The sequence below is a fragment of the Rhea americana genome, unplaced genomic scaffold, assembly GCF_003343005.1.
Source record: "Rhea americana isolate MKP2758 unplaced genomic scaffold, rheAme1 scaffold_29, whole genome shotgun sequence".
Classification (NCBI taxonomy): domain Eukaryota; kingdom Metazoa; phylum Chordata; class Aves; order Rheiformes; family Rheidae; genus Rhea; species Rhea americana.
The window spans coordinates 6,472,522-6,488,836 of record NW_028186412.1 but is presented as its reverse complement, the minus strand read 5'-3'; the positions used below and the strand labels follow the sequence as shown (position 1 = coordinate 6,488,836).

The 16,315-nt window shown below is 35.3% G+C and overlaps 1 protein-coding gene across 1 annotated transcript in view; it reads left to right on the top strand.

Annotated features, from left to right (window-relative positions):
- The first annotated feature begins 625 nt into the window (after positions 1-625).
- The window catches only part of RDX (radixin), a 30,077-nt gene continuing 14,387 nt past the window's right edge, over positions 626-16,315 (top strand). Inside the window, exons 1-4 of the mRNA XM_085309068.1 lie at positions 626-704; positions 9,873-9,956; positions 14,111-14,206; positions 16,024-16,298. Coding sequence (XP_085165194.1) covers positions 693-704; positions 9,873-9,956; positions 14,111-14,206; positions 16,024-16,298 — 467 coding nt within the window. The 5' untranslated portion in view covers positions 626-692. The remainder of the gene's footprint in view (positions 705-9,872; positions 9,957-14,110; positions 14,207-16,023; positions 16,299-16,315) is intronic.

The following is a 16,315-nucleotide window of genomic DNA, read 5'->3' as shown; positions in this document are numbered from 1 at the left end:
CTTTGAACTTCAAGAATACATCAGTACATACTTATGTTACCATGCAGCCAGAAGTTGTAGCCTTTTGTGCATATATTAAGAAAAAAAAATATATAATGGTGCACCTGCATTTCTCTTCTCTTTGGGAAAAATTAGCATGTTGTTCATTCACTGAGTACAATGGATGCTTTTAATAGGCATGAAATACAGTTTAGGTTTTAAAGATCATGTTAGGTTATTTCTTCATTTTCATGGTGTTTCAGGTTTGAGCAGAGTTAGCATTAAATTGCACCTTTGTAGTTCTTTGTGCAAATTTTACTTTCTTTCAAGTGATGGTAGTACTTTTTATTATTTTAAGATGTCTGATATGAAAGTTTTTAAAGGAATGTGTAGCATTTTGGGAACTTGTCTCTTTATTCTAACATTAGTGGATTAGTATATTATAGGAATACTAGAAAGGTTGGTACTTTATAGACACCTGTAGCTTCTGGTACTGGATTACTCAGTTTTTTATTGATGTTATCTGCTGAGGAGTGTATTTTTTACATGTAGAGCACTTGTTTATCTGCTTTGGAATTTGTACTGTTTGCTGTGATGTACACAAGCTCTGTTACGGTTGATTTAAAAACAAACCTTTTATGTTTTTTTGACAGAAGGGGACCAGGAGTTTGTAGAAGGCTTAATTGGACGAGAGACTGTAAAGAAAACAAAAAATGCCGAAACCAGTAAGTAGCTGTCTTCTTACTTATCTAGAATTTAGCAGGATTTCCACCCTTTAGAGGTGATGAGCTCTAATAATTTTCAGTCTGTCATGAGTAGATTTCATAAGATAGGCTAAGTGCATATATCTGGAGTTCAAGTAGTTTAATACCAACATGGGAAGAAAAGATCAAAAATTATTGGTACTGCAGTGAATTGTGTGCAGCGCACTTGGAGATGTGAGCAGTGCTTACTGACCATGGTGGTCACTGTTTGGCAGGAAGAACGGCTTTTCAGGAGCTGTTGACTTTGAGATGCAATGACATACAGTGGGTAACGGAGGCATACTTTGATCCTAACTCAAGGTCTGGTAGAGTCAATGGAAGGATTTGTTGTAGGATTTGGCAGGGAAAGGCAGCACATGTGTAATGAGCTAATGATAGTAACAGGGCCAATTTAGGTGGTAGTTTAACTATGTTGGAAGGTATAACGTAGAGGGTAGGTGCAGAAGGGAGGGAACAAGCAATTTTTATCATCTCTTATTCACCTGTCAGCTGAGATAAGGGTTTATCCACTTTCTGTCCCAAAAGATAATTAATTCTGTGACTTCTTGTTATAGAATTCTTTAAGGAGATTATTATTCTGTTGCTTGATTCTTTTGCTGTTGGTATAATATAGGAAACTTAGGATTTCATCGGGCATGTGTTAAATGACTTTTGGTGTCTCTTCCCCCTAATTCCAGTGATTGAAGGATGTGAAAGGGGGGAACTGAATCGTCAGTGGAGGTGATTTCTATACAGTTCAATTTATGGAGTAGCCGTCAAGCTTTTGTTATTTACTGGTGTTTCACTGAGTTTGTGACTTAGTAATAGATCTGTGTTGTTCCTAATCATAAATGTGTGTGTTTTTGTGTACACATAACAGTATGGACACAGACATATGAAAGATTTCTGCTATTTATCAAAAATTACCAGTGTAAATGGGCCATATTTGGAAATGGTGCAGCTTAATGAATARTGTGGGTTTTGGACTGTGCGAGGACTAAGTTCTTTTGGTCTGTTTGGCTGACACTGACTATATCATATTGCTTTTTCTGTGATTTAATTTTTTTCCTTCCGAATGGGGGCAATATAATAGCATTTCATGAAATTAGAACTAGTTATTCATATCCTACCTACTTCCTAAAGAAAGCTGGACTCTTAAAGGTACAGAAATGGATTAGCAGCCTACTATTTTCTGACCTTTTTGAGTCCTGGCTGTGTTAATTGATTTTAGTAGAGCTTCCCAACAAGAAAACCGTATTTTAAGAATAAGGGAAGAAAGTCACTAGGAGGCCATGTAGTTCTGAGATCCCTGAAACCACCCCTGCATATGCAGACTGATGAAATCACAGAATTGATCACTAGAAGAAAAGGGAGCCGTAGGCTAGCTCCCTCTTCTTAGACTGTGGGGTCAAAAGCTTGTGAAATTTTAGGCAGGCAGGGTTCCCTCTACTTTAGGCACCTGAGAGAATCATAGAAAATGTAGTTCTAGAATGGCTCAGAAGAGAAGCAGTATCCCCAGAATTGAGATTGCAGAAAGTGTTGGAGGTGGTCTCAGTCTACCCTAAGAATGGAAATTGGCTACCAGACCTCAGGAAAGAAGGCAGCTGCATGCCAAAGGTGAGAGAACGTTGTTTCTTTTATGAGGGGCTTTATGTAAGCATTGAGCTTTTATTTCTGGTGATCTAGTGATGTGTGAGATTCGGAAGAAAACTAGGTGAAAGCCATTAAGAAATGGAATTAAATTGTGGGGCTTATTTTTTTTTTTTTTTTTGGAAAATGTCATGCATTTTTTCCTGTAAACTCCAAGTTGTTGCAATTGGTGAATGAAGTAGTAGCATGCAGGCCAAATGATTCATTAACCTTACTTATGAAATCAAAAGTCAGATTTTGCTGTGGTTGCTCTTTAAATGGTAGATTGTCTTGAAGCTTTTCTCATTTTCTTGATGACAGTAAGAGCCTAGTCATTGGTTATGTTTAATGAATCTGATACTGTTCTTCAGGCCTTCCTGTTCTGCTAGAGTTTGATAGTACTGAGCCACAGAAGGTCTCTTAATCTGGCAGTCATTTCAGCTCTTGCTAATTGTCCTTAAAGGCAATCTATAACAGCCAAATGTATTTCAGCTCTAGAAACTTTGCATTTCAACCCTCCCCCCCCCTTTTTTCTGACAGCTGCGCAATAAAACTGCTTGTGTTCTGTAGTTCTAGAGATCTTCTTTTAACCTAAAAAGTAACTACAGAATCATGGATATGCAGTTGTATCATACATAAATGAGAAAATTAACGTAATTCAGAATTTTGGCACTTACTTTATCACTCTCTTCCCTTGTATTACTGTGACCTCTTTAAGTWTTTTTTCCAAATCCTGTTGAAATGATCCTATTGATGTTTTCTTGAAATTCTGTTGTTCTTCTAAATATGTGAACCTGAGCCATGTAGCTGTAAGTAATCTYTCCACGTTTTAGAATAAAACTTTATTTTAATATGCATAGCAAATAATGAAATCAGATTGATTTTTTTTTCCTGTGACTTAGTGTCAGTTTAAACCAGTTGGATAGATTTTAGTTTGACTATTTTTACTTTGAAACTTTGTGTAGTATTCCAGGTAAAAACTAAATAAATAGCGACTGGTGAAGGATCTTACAAAATACCAAACTCAGTATGGTATTTCTCAGAAGATAAATCTCCTGAAATAAGGATTTATGTTCAGGATTTTGTCTCTTACAGGCTATTAGGTTACATAGCTTGAGTGAAAAGGCTGTTTTCAAAAGGGTCAAAGTGACTTTAATATATTGTCTTGAGTCATTAATGTAATAATAAACATGTCAGAAAAAAATCTGTTATTGAAGTGTCTTCTAGTTTGATTGCTTCAATAGAGAAGTCTGTTTTCGCTGTATTAAGAACAAWCTGACTTTCCATTCTTGACCAATTTACTCGATTTTTCATACTTTTAGAAAATAGTCCTGGGATTTTATAATTCTCTGTTCTGCCTGGCAGTACAAAATTAAGTTTCATTTTAGCTTCTGTTGAGCCTTCTTTTTAAAAAAATTAAAGTCTTTCATTAGGTCTTTATTGCTGTAATCAAAGCTGTCGGTGCTAATATGTAGGATTTTTTTGGAAGTGTTTAGTTCTCTGCTCATTGAAGAACAGAATGTTTGGTGAATCTTATTTTCAGGGCTTTTTTCCTAAATGAATTGGTACAAAATGCTTCTCGAATGTATACTGTTCTCTCAGATCATCACTAAAAATAGAAACATGGAAGCTAAAATTAGACATCATTAGTTACATAACTGTTAATCATTTCATAAGCTAAGAAGATTAGGTTTAATTGACTGAAATATTAGTTGCATTTACGGGGCGTAACAGGAGTTAAAACTATCAGCTATTTTTGCTGATATTTTGCAGTGTTTTCATACCATGCTTAAAAGCATGAAGGAGAAACCTTTATGGTAGGTAGCAACAGGGCTAAATGTCAAAGTAACTGAGATCAAAAAAAAAAAAAAATCTTTTTTGTTGTCCTCAGCATTTTTTAGGATACTGTGTATCCGGAAGGAGTAGTTTTAGAACAATATGGACATCAAAATTATTTACAAAATTAACTTTTGTAAAGCAGTAAAAGTAAAATTGTATATACTGTAAATTCACTGGAATGTGACTGTTCTACAGGAAGATCTTTGAGAGATACAGTACAGTGTTTCAGTTGCAGTTTGAATATATGATTTATATCTACAGTATAAATGGAAAACTGGTACCAGTTTTGAGGACTGGACTGGTTTTCTTTTGACTTTACTACTAGTGCTGTTACTTCTGTAGCCTGTTCCTAATGCTGTTTGATCCTTACCTTTTTACCTTATCTTGTTTGTTCTTTTTTTTTCTTGCATCTCTTCGCATGTGTGCTCTGAGGTTAGTGCAGAGTGTACTCTGCATGTTTGTACAGTGTGTAGAGCAGTGAGAGCAATATACTGCTACTGCTTAACACAAATAGTTTAATATGCAAGCATGATATAGGCAGTAATCAGCTAACTAGTGTGAAGAAGCTCTTGGAAGATAGTTTTTTTGCTATATGCAGTTTTATTATAAGTTAGAATTGGACTGGTTCCTGTGGCTTTTAGAAGTGAGTAATAAAAACAAAGCAAAACCACTGAAACGCTTTTTTATTTTTTTCTTAAATATTAAAAAACCTAAAAATACTCAGTTTTGGGCTTCCTAATGAGGAATTGCAATTAATGAGGTGGGTAAACTACAGTAACCTGTTTCTCTTTAATAGTATGAAGATGTTTAATATTAGACTATTAAATTAAACAGTGTTTTTGTGCATATTCTAAGGAACATATCTAAGACTGAGGAGAGGCCCCAATGTTAATATGATGAATGTGTAATGTACTATTAAATTGTGCAAGGTTGAAGTTAGATACCGCAAGGAAGTGTGGAAATTTTTAAAGACCTCTAAGTACTGAAAATATACAACAAAAATATAATTGCTTTATAAAGGTACACTTTAGTATATGCATATGAAAGTTACTCTTCCAGGTATGTTCATCAACCTGAACAGATACATTCTGTTATAGATAAATTACTAGATGGGTTCCTTTTTATAGATATTCAGATTAAATGTTTTGTGAGCTGTGGTGAACCTCCTTATATCCCATCAGCCTCTGTCGTCAGAACATCGGTTGCTTCCTTCACAGAGGATAATCAACATAAATGTATATGCGTGTTCTCTCCTTCCACTTCACGATATTTAATCRTTCTCAAGCAAGTTTGGTAGAACAAAGGTAAACTCAGTTCACCATTTTTGATGCTTAAGAGGCAAAATATAACTACTGGGCAAGGATTTAATGCATTTGAAAGTAAAGCACTGTTATTTGGGAGGAGTTTGTAATAAATAGATTTAAAAAAAAAAAAACAAGAAATTGGGACAAAGCAGTCTTCTCAGAGTAAGGCTAAATTACTTGCTGTAGCAGTTCTTCAAAAATTCTTGTGCTTCTGAAGGGGGAGGTTCTTGCCCCTCGTCACTTTTTAATGCAGTGTTGTTGCCAAGGATAGGCAAAGGAGCCGAGCTCATTGCTACTTTAAGAACCATGAACTAAATAGATTTAGTGTTCTAACCGAGCTTTGCAGTATGATTTTCCTAAATGTCTAGCAGAATTTATGCTATACTGAGCTTCGTTGTATACTTTATACGTTCTTACGATATCCTTGTTTATAAAATTGACTCTTAAAAGTAGCCAACTAAAGAAAACATATAGTGTAAGGAATTTTCTTTCTGTTAGAATGCAGAATTTTTTAAAGTTGTGTAGAATGACTCATTTACTTGCCCTTGTATCTTCTTCATTATGGCCTTTTGATACAGCCTGTGCTTTTTCTAAATGATTTGTTCATATAATTTCACATATAATTACATAGAGGCAGTACATCTGGGATAAAAGTCTGCCAAAAAGAGATAAACCCTGAAAGAAGCTGACATATTGCCTATGGTTGGCGTGTGGCGGCTTTTCGTTTGTTTTCGTTTTTGTTTGGTTTGTTTGATTTATGCCAGCCCATCTTTAGCACAAGACTGCAGTTCTTACTCTGACTGTACGCGATGAAGATCAGTCTAGCTGTACGTCTAAAGTGAGAGCCAAGATGCTCTCTTATCCTTGCATTAAAACTATATATAGCTGCATGGGTTTTTGACGGCACTGGAATTTTCTTTACCCTGTTAAGAAAGGGACCCAGGTTACTATGGGGTACTATGTTCGAGATGCAAGGGCTAGGCTTTGTATTGCCAAGTCCCAATTCTGTCTGTTGCTGAGCTGTAATTCAAGTATGACATTGCCTGACCTGAGGTGGTGGAGGGGGTTTCTCACCATGTGGTCCCTGTGAATCCTCTGGCAAGGTCAAAGTTGCCCAGTTTCTAAACCTATAGTGTTTCTAGATATTCCCCAGGCACGACCACCATGACACTGATCTCTAGATCAGTAATAAATACAACAAATTATTAGATTGTGGAACCAAAAATAGCATTTGAATATGGTCAGTTTTTGTCTTTGAAAAAGCAGTGTTTTCTCAGACATACTCAGGAATTTGTAGAACCTCCTAGAAAGTTGATTAGCTGAGCACAGTTATGTATGAATGTACCAGATGAGCCTTGTTGAAGCTTTTGCCCTGAGCCTGTGTGCAGCTGAGCTGGATTTGTCAGGAGGCTCAGGAGCTGCAGTAGTTGACTAAGCCTTATTTAATGTTTTGTGGTAACTTCTGAAGACTGAAGAAAGAGTAAGATTGAAAAGTTGACATAAAATGAGTCTTGTGGTATGAGTGGTGGTAGCCTTCCACTATTTGCCGGAAGAAACATTCATAGATTTGTTTTGTCACCATTACAAGAGAGATCCTTCCTGTTTCCATATTTATGTGGTAAAGTTAGTACAGAGCAAGCAGGTCCAGGTTAGTGTCTGTCGTCTTAATTTCTGGTTCAGATGACTTCTCCCTGCCACCAGTACTGTTTTAGAAGGGTGGTTCAAAGCAGCRGGATGCCCCGGAGCAGATTACACTAGTTTCAGCCCGCTGCCCATGTGGACCGTCTTTCTCAATTCCCTGCCTTATTTACTGTGTGGGAGTTCCTTGTGTGACTGTTTTCTAGACAAGTCTGTGCATCCCCCCCCCATGACTTTCTGTAAAGCAGGTTGTTAGCTTTATTTTGCAACAGTGTAACTGAGAACATAGGTTTGATTGAGAGCTCTGTGAGCCAGATTTGGGTTAGATAAGTAAACCTTCTGGGTTCAGTCCCAGGTTCTGTCAAAAGTAACTTTCTTATTTTCCGTGCCCAGGAATAACTGGAGCTTTGTAACAATAGGTTATAAAGCTATAAAAGCTCAGTATTTGTATGGCAGAATCTAAATCTGTCCAAACATCTTCAGGAGAAAAATGATATACATTAATCAAGAGCAGTACTACCTTTTTGAGTCTTTTCTTAAAAAAGTCATATTACAAGGGGTAACATTTTAATGTTATCCCTTTATTTGAGACTTTCCTAGGAAACTTGATTAATACTCCACTACTAACTAGCATTTACATTTTSAGAAGTTCAAAGGCAAAGGAAATGGCTGTAGTCTTTAGCAGTTACTGTAATGCATGTAAGTGACCAGATACTCCTAACATGTGGGTTTGTATCTGTCCCAGTTCTAGCTGTTAGAGCACTGCCTATATTTGAACTGGTAACATCCAGAAGCTTACAGAATCTACAGGCCGTATTTAGTTTTGTCTCCAGTTACATCTGTTGTTTTATTATTCATTCAAGTATTTTAGTTCTTGGTCTGTTTCTAGAAGATGAYATTTGCAATTAGATTTTCTATGTAAAATTTCTGCTGTGACATTTAAAGTCTATTGCTACTAGATTAACTTGCTGTACTTTGTAGTGCCCCTGTGGCACTTCTGTGTTTTGGCAATGCTGTTGTTACGTAACAGTACTTTGGCATTTAGTAAAATTACATTTTAGCCTTATTCCTTTTAACTTATCTGTAGCTGTTGTAAAACAGACTTAAAAAAAATAAAGTTATATATTGAAAAACTACTTAAAAATATGTAATTAAAGGTCAACCATGCTCTAAACTAGTCCAGCTCAATGAGTTGCATGTAAAATTTTAAATGAGCTGTTGCATTAGAGAATAAGCAATTTTCTCCTTTGAAAGAGAAGGGGGCGAATCTAAAGAACACGGTGCCTTTCCCTCTTCCCAACACCTACCCTTTACWTTTTTTTTTCAATAAAAGTTCACTATCTTTTCCTCCAAAGCCTTCAACTCTTATTCTTTATCAGTATTTGCACACAAAAACAGTTTGCTAAACCCCCACTATCGTCCTTGTTTGCAGGTCTATAACCTAGAGGTCCTCCAGCTCCTGCTACTCTTGTCTTATATATCCAGCTCATGCCCAAAGCTGTTTACCTTGACACTAAAGAAAGGAGTGAACAAGCTTTAACTGTTATACAGGGACAAACTTCCATCTAGTTTTCTCTTTCACTCTTTTGATCTGTATTCTGTTTCACTGAGACTTTTCCAGGCTTGCTTCTCAAGGTGTTTCACTAACTAGCAAAATTAGGGAATAGTTAGTGGAAAYGGTTTATAGAGAAGCAGGTGAAGTGGTAGAAGTACTTTTAATCTAAGTCCTGATTTATTCCTGTTCCATATTTTATGGTACACAGAAGGCTCAATATATTTGCCTGTGTCTAAAATSTGATTAAATTTCACGTTTCTAATTTTGCATTTACAGCAAATTAATCTTGATGTTTAATACTTTATATTCTTCTTCACTAAAGATAAATAAAGTATGATACCCCAGCAGCAGGAATGAGGRACCATTCTAGAAGTGAGAAGGCAGTATTATGTATGTAGTACTTGTTTTTCTTTCATCCTTCTGCATSTGCTAATTCAAGTGATTTTAGAGCAGTAAGGTAGACCTCCAGATACCACCTGGAGCATCTGAGTGCTTATTTTGGGACAAACAGAAACCATGACTGTTGGGAATCATCTGGAAAATGATTCTTTGTTTTACAAGAGTGGGTAAGTCTGTTGAATGACAGTGACATTCCAGCCTTTTAGTAAATGGATTGAATGAGATCAGCGTGAGTGGAGCTAACTTCTGTAGGCGCATCAGTGGTGAAAACCTGCTGTTAGTCTGTCCTGAGTTCTATAAGCGCTCTCTTGTTTCCTTCAAGAGAGCCGGACCTCTAAATTTTGGAAATGCCAGGGCAGCAGGCTGTTTGGCTTTCTTTTTATTGCCAAGTAAATACCTTGAAATGATAATGCCTGTTACTTCAGCTTGCTTTTACACAGGTTTGGGAAGCACATCCAACTATAGTGCCCAGTAGTATAGTGCCACCTTGATGTCTTCAATAGTTGTATTAGTCATCCCATTAAATCAATTATAAGCTTTGTTTCATGGCTTAACTTTCAAAACTAATGTTAAATGTTATACTGAATATACTTTTATATTACTGAACAGAAGGAAAATGTTTTTTTAGATTCACATTTTCTTTACATTTGTTGCCTTCTGTACATGTACAAGACTATCATGGTTGTTGATGTTACCTATCATATATTGTTTCTTAGAAGATAATCACAGTATATGAAATGATTACACTGTCACAGTATGATCTAAATATTTCTTTATTTTCTGTAGATCAATGTGAGAGTTACCACAATGGATGCAGAGTTGGAATTTGCCATCCAACCCAATACAACAGGCAAGCAGCTCTTTGATCAGGTAACTTGTGTGCGTGTGCAATATAGTTTTTATATATGTGTATATTTATGTATATACACACAGAAACCTATTATGAACATTAAGGCATAGTTTGACGAAGTAGAAGGGTTCTCATGTTTAATTTCTGTTGTTTCCATTACATTATCTGAGTCTGCAGTCATTTTGTTTGAGCTTCATCATTAATTCTAATGGAATGCATTAAACTTGATGACAGCCCTRTGTAGAAAGATGAACAGTGAGATTTCGGTTGAATCGTGTGTGGAGCTGCTTTGAAAGTAAAWTTTTTTTTAATGTCTAATCACAGTGTACTTATAACTGCAACATAACTGTAAGAAGTGCACAGATGAGAAATTCCCGTAGCCTTTAATATTGTCAAATAACAAATGTAAGGCAGAAAATTCGGTGAAGGGAGCTGCTATCTTTGTCTAAGAATAGAAATGACAGATAATACTTCTGYTTCTAAATACTTGAAAAATAATGTTGTCCTAGGATCATTTTAGTTGAATTTCAGAGGGTAAAAGTGAAAATTTTGAATTTTAACTTATAGATTTCAGAYGCATCAGAGCTACATGGTCTCATTTATCAGTGTCTTCATCTTACTTGACTTAAACAAGATGAACATGTTATTTCTTGTAAAAGATTGTTTTCATATTAATTCCATGTGATATTAGAAATAAAAATCTTGAAATAATTTATTTGATTCAAGTTGTACAATGTTGTAAAAAATGTAAAGGGTGAAGGCTTGTCAATGTGCCATTTCTTTTTTTTTTCCTCAAGTTAACTAATGATTACTTAATATTATCCAAGTCTGAGATGTATTTAGTTAAAAATGTGGAAGTATTCYAAAATACTCTTCAAAACCAGTTTAACTGTATCATCAATTTTCTAGTAGAACTGTTGTTTCTGTCCACTCCACTGTAAATTAGATGCTCAAAATGTGTAATGCTTAAAGAAGATGACACGCTTAAAGAGACTTTAATGGATCATTTAAATGCCTTTAGTATGTAAGCTGAAAGAAATCTCTCTCTCTCTCTTTTTTTTTTTTTTTTTTGAATTGACTGTCTGATTTGTACCCTTGTCATCCTCAATCGGTAGCAAAATGTCTTCCGCCTCTATGGCTATCGCTTGCAGGTGGATGCATGGTGATCTATTGATCCTTCAGGCCTACTACAAAGACTCCTTGATGGAAGGGAAGTAGACRTTTTAAGTGTAATAACATGGACAATTTTGGGGAACAGGGCAACTGTCCTGCTTTTTGTCTAACCAATGGTACCATCAGGTAAAAAGCATGGTATTCTGTGGCACCAAAGCCTTGAGCTGTTACTTCTCTCTTGCCAATCTTTGCTATCTTCAGCCATGCAGTCTTGGGTGGGGTGACATTGTGCAGTGTAATGTCTTGTGCCCAAGTAATCGGTTCCATCCATACTGGAGCTTTCACAAACAGGGAATAAAGATACCATTTTGAATTCTTTTTCTATCCTGGCATGTTCCAGTTCTCTTCACCTACGTTCATGAATTCACTCTGTGGGTTTTGACATCTTACCAGCTCTTGTAATCAACTTCTGAAAAATTTAAATTAAAAAATTAGTAGGTGAGACAAAATCAGTCAGCATAGTTGTGTGTGAGGGAAGAAGCATTTTCAGCCTGACCTTAAATCTRTGTGCGAGTTCCATGGAATAACAGCAAGAGCTGAACTGTTTTGCAAAACCAGCATGAAATTTTTGGACAAAAGTTGTACTATTTCTCTATGGTAAGAAAGTTCAATAGCACTGTTACTGACTGGATTGGTCTTTATGGTTAGTGCAGAGATGGTGGACATGACAGTAACCTTGTAAGTTATTTTTTACAGAAAATAACCTATCTGCTATTTTAGGTGTTATCTGGTGTTTTCTACCACTTTGTGAACAGTTCTTCCTTTTCTCAGTCAATGGTTGTTTCCAGCTTTTAACTGATACTTTCTGAAGTTGATTTGTTTCCTGGTCAGTGTGATTTCATCCTCTTCATCTGCTGGCAGACAAGACATACTTCTGATGTTTGYGGCTTAGTTTTCTCTTCCTTTGTGAAACTTGGTAAAGTTCTTGTTTATTGCACAAAGCCACTTTTTTTTTTTTTTTTATGACTCCTGTTATTTTAGAGAGTGTCTTAACATATTTGTCATTAGTCTCCTTGGTCCATCCTGTTGTTGATCAGAATGTGTGAGTGGGGATCTGTGCTCATTTAGTCAACCAGTTTCTCATCTATAGCTCTTTCCTAGGAGGGAAAGAATCCTGTGATGGGTATTTACCGCAATTTGGTGGTGGAGGGGTGTGTGTGTGTGGGGGGGGATTGTTTGTTTTTTGACAAGTTCTTAGCACTGAGCTTCAGAACTCCTGGTTTGGTGCATTTCTCCTTCAGGAAAAATGTGAGGKTTGTCTCCTTTATTTCAAGTTACGCCTTATGTACAGAGCAGTTGAGAATCTGCATTTCTAACTGACTTCAGCTCAGAGTGCTGATTAAGTACCAGGGCTCAACTTGTAGAGCCACAAAGTAAAGAGCATTCTCAGAATCGGCTACTAAAGCTGTAAGTGAAAGGGAGAGGAGGAGAAAAAGACATGCCTATGTGATTAAGACATAGTAGACATATGCAAGGGATCAGAAATAAGTTTGCAGAGCTTCCTTAATTGTGATATTTTCTAATTTTCAAAATCTTAATTTTGCAACCCAATAGTACTACTTTAAAGTGGAGGAGGATCTATGTGTAAAATTTTATTTACCTCACATGCAGCCGAATAACCAGCTTGCCAGCATGGTTCAACCTGAGCCCATACGTAAGTACTGCCATACTGGATCTTTCAGAGCCAAAATTTACAATTATTTAATAATCMTTGTTGGATTCTAATTAATTGCTTATTGAATCCACATGTACTTTTACTATGCAAAAGTCTTATGAGATAGTTCCACAGTTTCATTATCCTTTGKGTAGTAAAAGTGCTTCTTTGTTTTGAACTTGCTGTCTAATGATTTCGGTTGATTCTCTTAATACTTACATTATGAGAAATAATGAATAATCATTCTCTATTTTCCTTGAATATGATGTGCGGTTTTATAGATCTATATCATATTTTTCCCTCTTCATTTCTGTCAGTAGCGTTAGTTCTGGTCTTATCTATTCAGAAGATGTTCCATATTGCTGATCATTCTTTTCAACATTTCTCAGCTGCTTCCAGTGCTACAGCATCCTTTTTAGCTGATATGGCCAGTCTGTGTGTAGTATTAGAGGCCTGGGAATACATAGATTTGTACAGTAATACAACAGCATTGTTATCTTTTTCCTCTACTAAAAGATCTTCCTGTTTACATAATTAAGATTTTTTTTATTATTATTTTTAGTATTTAGTTTTAGTAAATTTCATCTTTCATTGAAGCTCATCTTACTTCTTATAGTTCATTCAGAGATCTTGCTGAAAGGTTTTCTACAGCAGATCGATTTCATCCTTTTTTCCAGAGCATTTATGAAGTCCTGTGGGACTTCTCTAGTGGTCACACTGCAAGCTTAGTTGTGAGAAATGTGTTCCTATTTTCTTGCTTTTTAAATGGTTTATCCATAAAAAGAGTCTTCCTCTATTCAAGGACAATTTTGTTTCATTAAAAGCCTTTGGTGATAGACCTGACCAGTAATCTGTAGGAAATTTTTGTACAATTTGTCAATTGGATCATCCTTATCCTTTTTATCACCAACTCTTAGAAGTCTGAAATATTTAAAGGGACCTGATTCTTCCTTATTACATCCTATTTATCTACAAGTCTGCAAATATTATCCTTTATTTTAGCTTTACTGATTGTTTTTTGTTAAAGTGGACTTACTTGTCTGTAGGTCTTCAGACAGTTCGCAGACCTAATTTTAAAAGATCAGCTTCATGCTTCTTACCTTGTATTCTTCAGGCGCTCAGTTTGTTTTATGCAGTAAGTTGAAAGTTTGGTAACGTTGTGTTTGAGTTTATTTAGAACTTTTAGGTGAATTCTCCCCTGAACCTGATGTTTTGTTACTATTTTATATATTTTTTTTTGTTCTAAAACATTATTCTTATTTCAGTTGGAGATGTTTTTTGTAAAATAACTATCACAAAGGATTCTGTTGTAGTGATTACATTTAATTGTGGATTGTTTATTTTTAGGTGGTAAAAACTGTTGGTCTTCGTGAAGTCTGGTTTTTTGGGCTGCAGTATGTGGACAGCAAAGGCTACTCAACTTGGCTAAAGCTAAATAAAAAGGTAATGATTCCATTACATCTGTAAAAGTGTATCTTTTAAAAATACATAAGGCTTGTTGCTTTAATGTTAGAGGCGAGTTATATCTGATTTCAAATTCAGCTGAAAAGTTGCTTCTTATCGTCTATTTCAAATGACAAAATACACTCTTCAGCTTGGTTAACTGTGAAGAGGCATAATCAATGTTTAATTTGACTTAGGAAGAGATACAGATTCTGTATTTCCAATACTGTGGTAACCTGTGCATTATGAAAACTTCAATTCATATCCTATTTTCATGTAGTAAAATATAATAGAAGTTTCAAAAAAGAAAAAATGCAGAGGTTCAAAAATTTGCCTGTGTATAGCCACAGATTTTTGAACAAGGCATCTATAAACAGGGTCCTAACCTTTTGTTTATGTATGTAGTAGGTAGTTTGTAGGACTTCTGAATACAGAATTGGGTAGATCAGTTAGCAGAAATATATGAAAGTTGCTTTATAAAGCCTTTAGCAAATTAAGTTGCTTATAGAGTTGAGGGACCAGCATGTATATGCTGATTTCCTTAACTTTGATCAAGGCAGTTCTTGATATCCAGAAAACACTTGTTCATTTGTTTCATAAGAGGTTTTAAGGTAACAATGATTCTTAATCAAAAAACCAACATAAACTGGATTTAACTTTTAAGTTACTATTTAAACATTTGTATCAAATGCAGATAGGATTGATTAAATCATAGAATAGATATGGAAAATACAGCTTTATTATGGCAAGAATACAAATCATCATTCAAAAAAAAAAAAAAATCTGAACCATTTCACTGGCTCAGTGGTGAGATTAAAGTGACATATGGAATATATAGATCAGAAGCAGGTGGACAGTAATGACAGTGAGTAAATATATATTAAAATTCACACTGGAAATGTTGAGTATAATAACCATGCTGCATGATTAAGTACAAGATTAAATGGTTACACTATATTGTAGTTTTTGATACTTCTTACAAGGCAAGCAAACAGATGCATGACTCATGCAGCACTTGAAATTCTAGAGAGACTGTTCATGCACATAAAATCAAAATTGTACACAAAAATGCTTGTGGAATTGTCGTCTGTGAGAGTGGTTAGTTACTCTAAATATACCTTCTGCCAATCGCTATTATTTGATGTTAAAACTAGTTTAATTTTTGAATGTTTCTATTTGCAGACATAATCAGGGCTGAAAGTTGAGCCCAAGTGAAATAAACTTTTATTGAAAGTCTGAGTAGACAGCTGTTTAAAACTTGCCAAATGACCACATTATATCAGAAAATTTACACAGAAATGTTGATGATTATGCTTATCCATTATAGAAAAATATGATTACTAGAACTAAGTTAACTTTTACAAAAGAACAAAGCACATGTATTTAATGCAACAGTTCAAAGATTTTGAAAAGAATCYACTTCTCAGCTATGTTAAAGCAATAGGTTCTGCTAAAGAAATCTTTTAAAATCTCTGATTTTTTTTTACTTCCTCTAATTCATCATTAATTATAGCTTTTTTTTTTGTTTGTGTCACAACTTTTTTTCCAGATTTTACTGTGCTAAATTCAAATTCACACAAGCCTACAGGGAACTTAAATGGGTCTTTGAGTAGGATTGCAAAATTGTCTGATTTATCTAAATTAGTGTACTTGATTCGGTACCATGTGAATCATGAGTCAGTTTTGAAGGGGGCTTCTCGGGGAGCTTTGGATTTCAGTGCACAGCAGCTGAAGAGATTATTACTCCTAAACTAACTGCATTTAATATACTATTTAATGCTCCTTTTAATTTTTATTTCTATATTGCTCTCCCTCAGGTAACACAGCAAGATGTAAGGAAAGAAAATCCTTTGCAGTTTAAGTTCAGGGCCAAGTTTTTTCCAGAGGATGTATCGGAGGAATTAATTCAGGAAATAACTCAGAGACTTTTCTTCCTGCAAGTAAAAGAAGCTATACTAAATGATGAAATATATTGTCCACCAGAAACTGCAGTTCTTCTGGCTTCTTATGCTGTCCAATCCAAGTATGGAGATTACAATAAAGAGATACATAAACTAGGCTACCTAGCCAATGACAGACTTCTGCCTCAACGGTGAGTGAGACTATGCA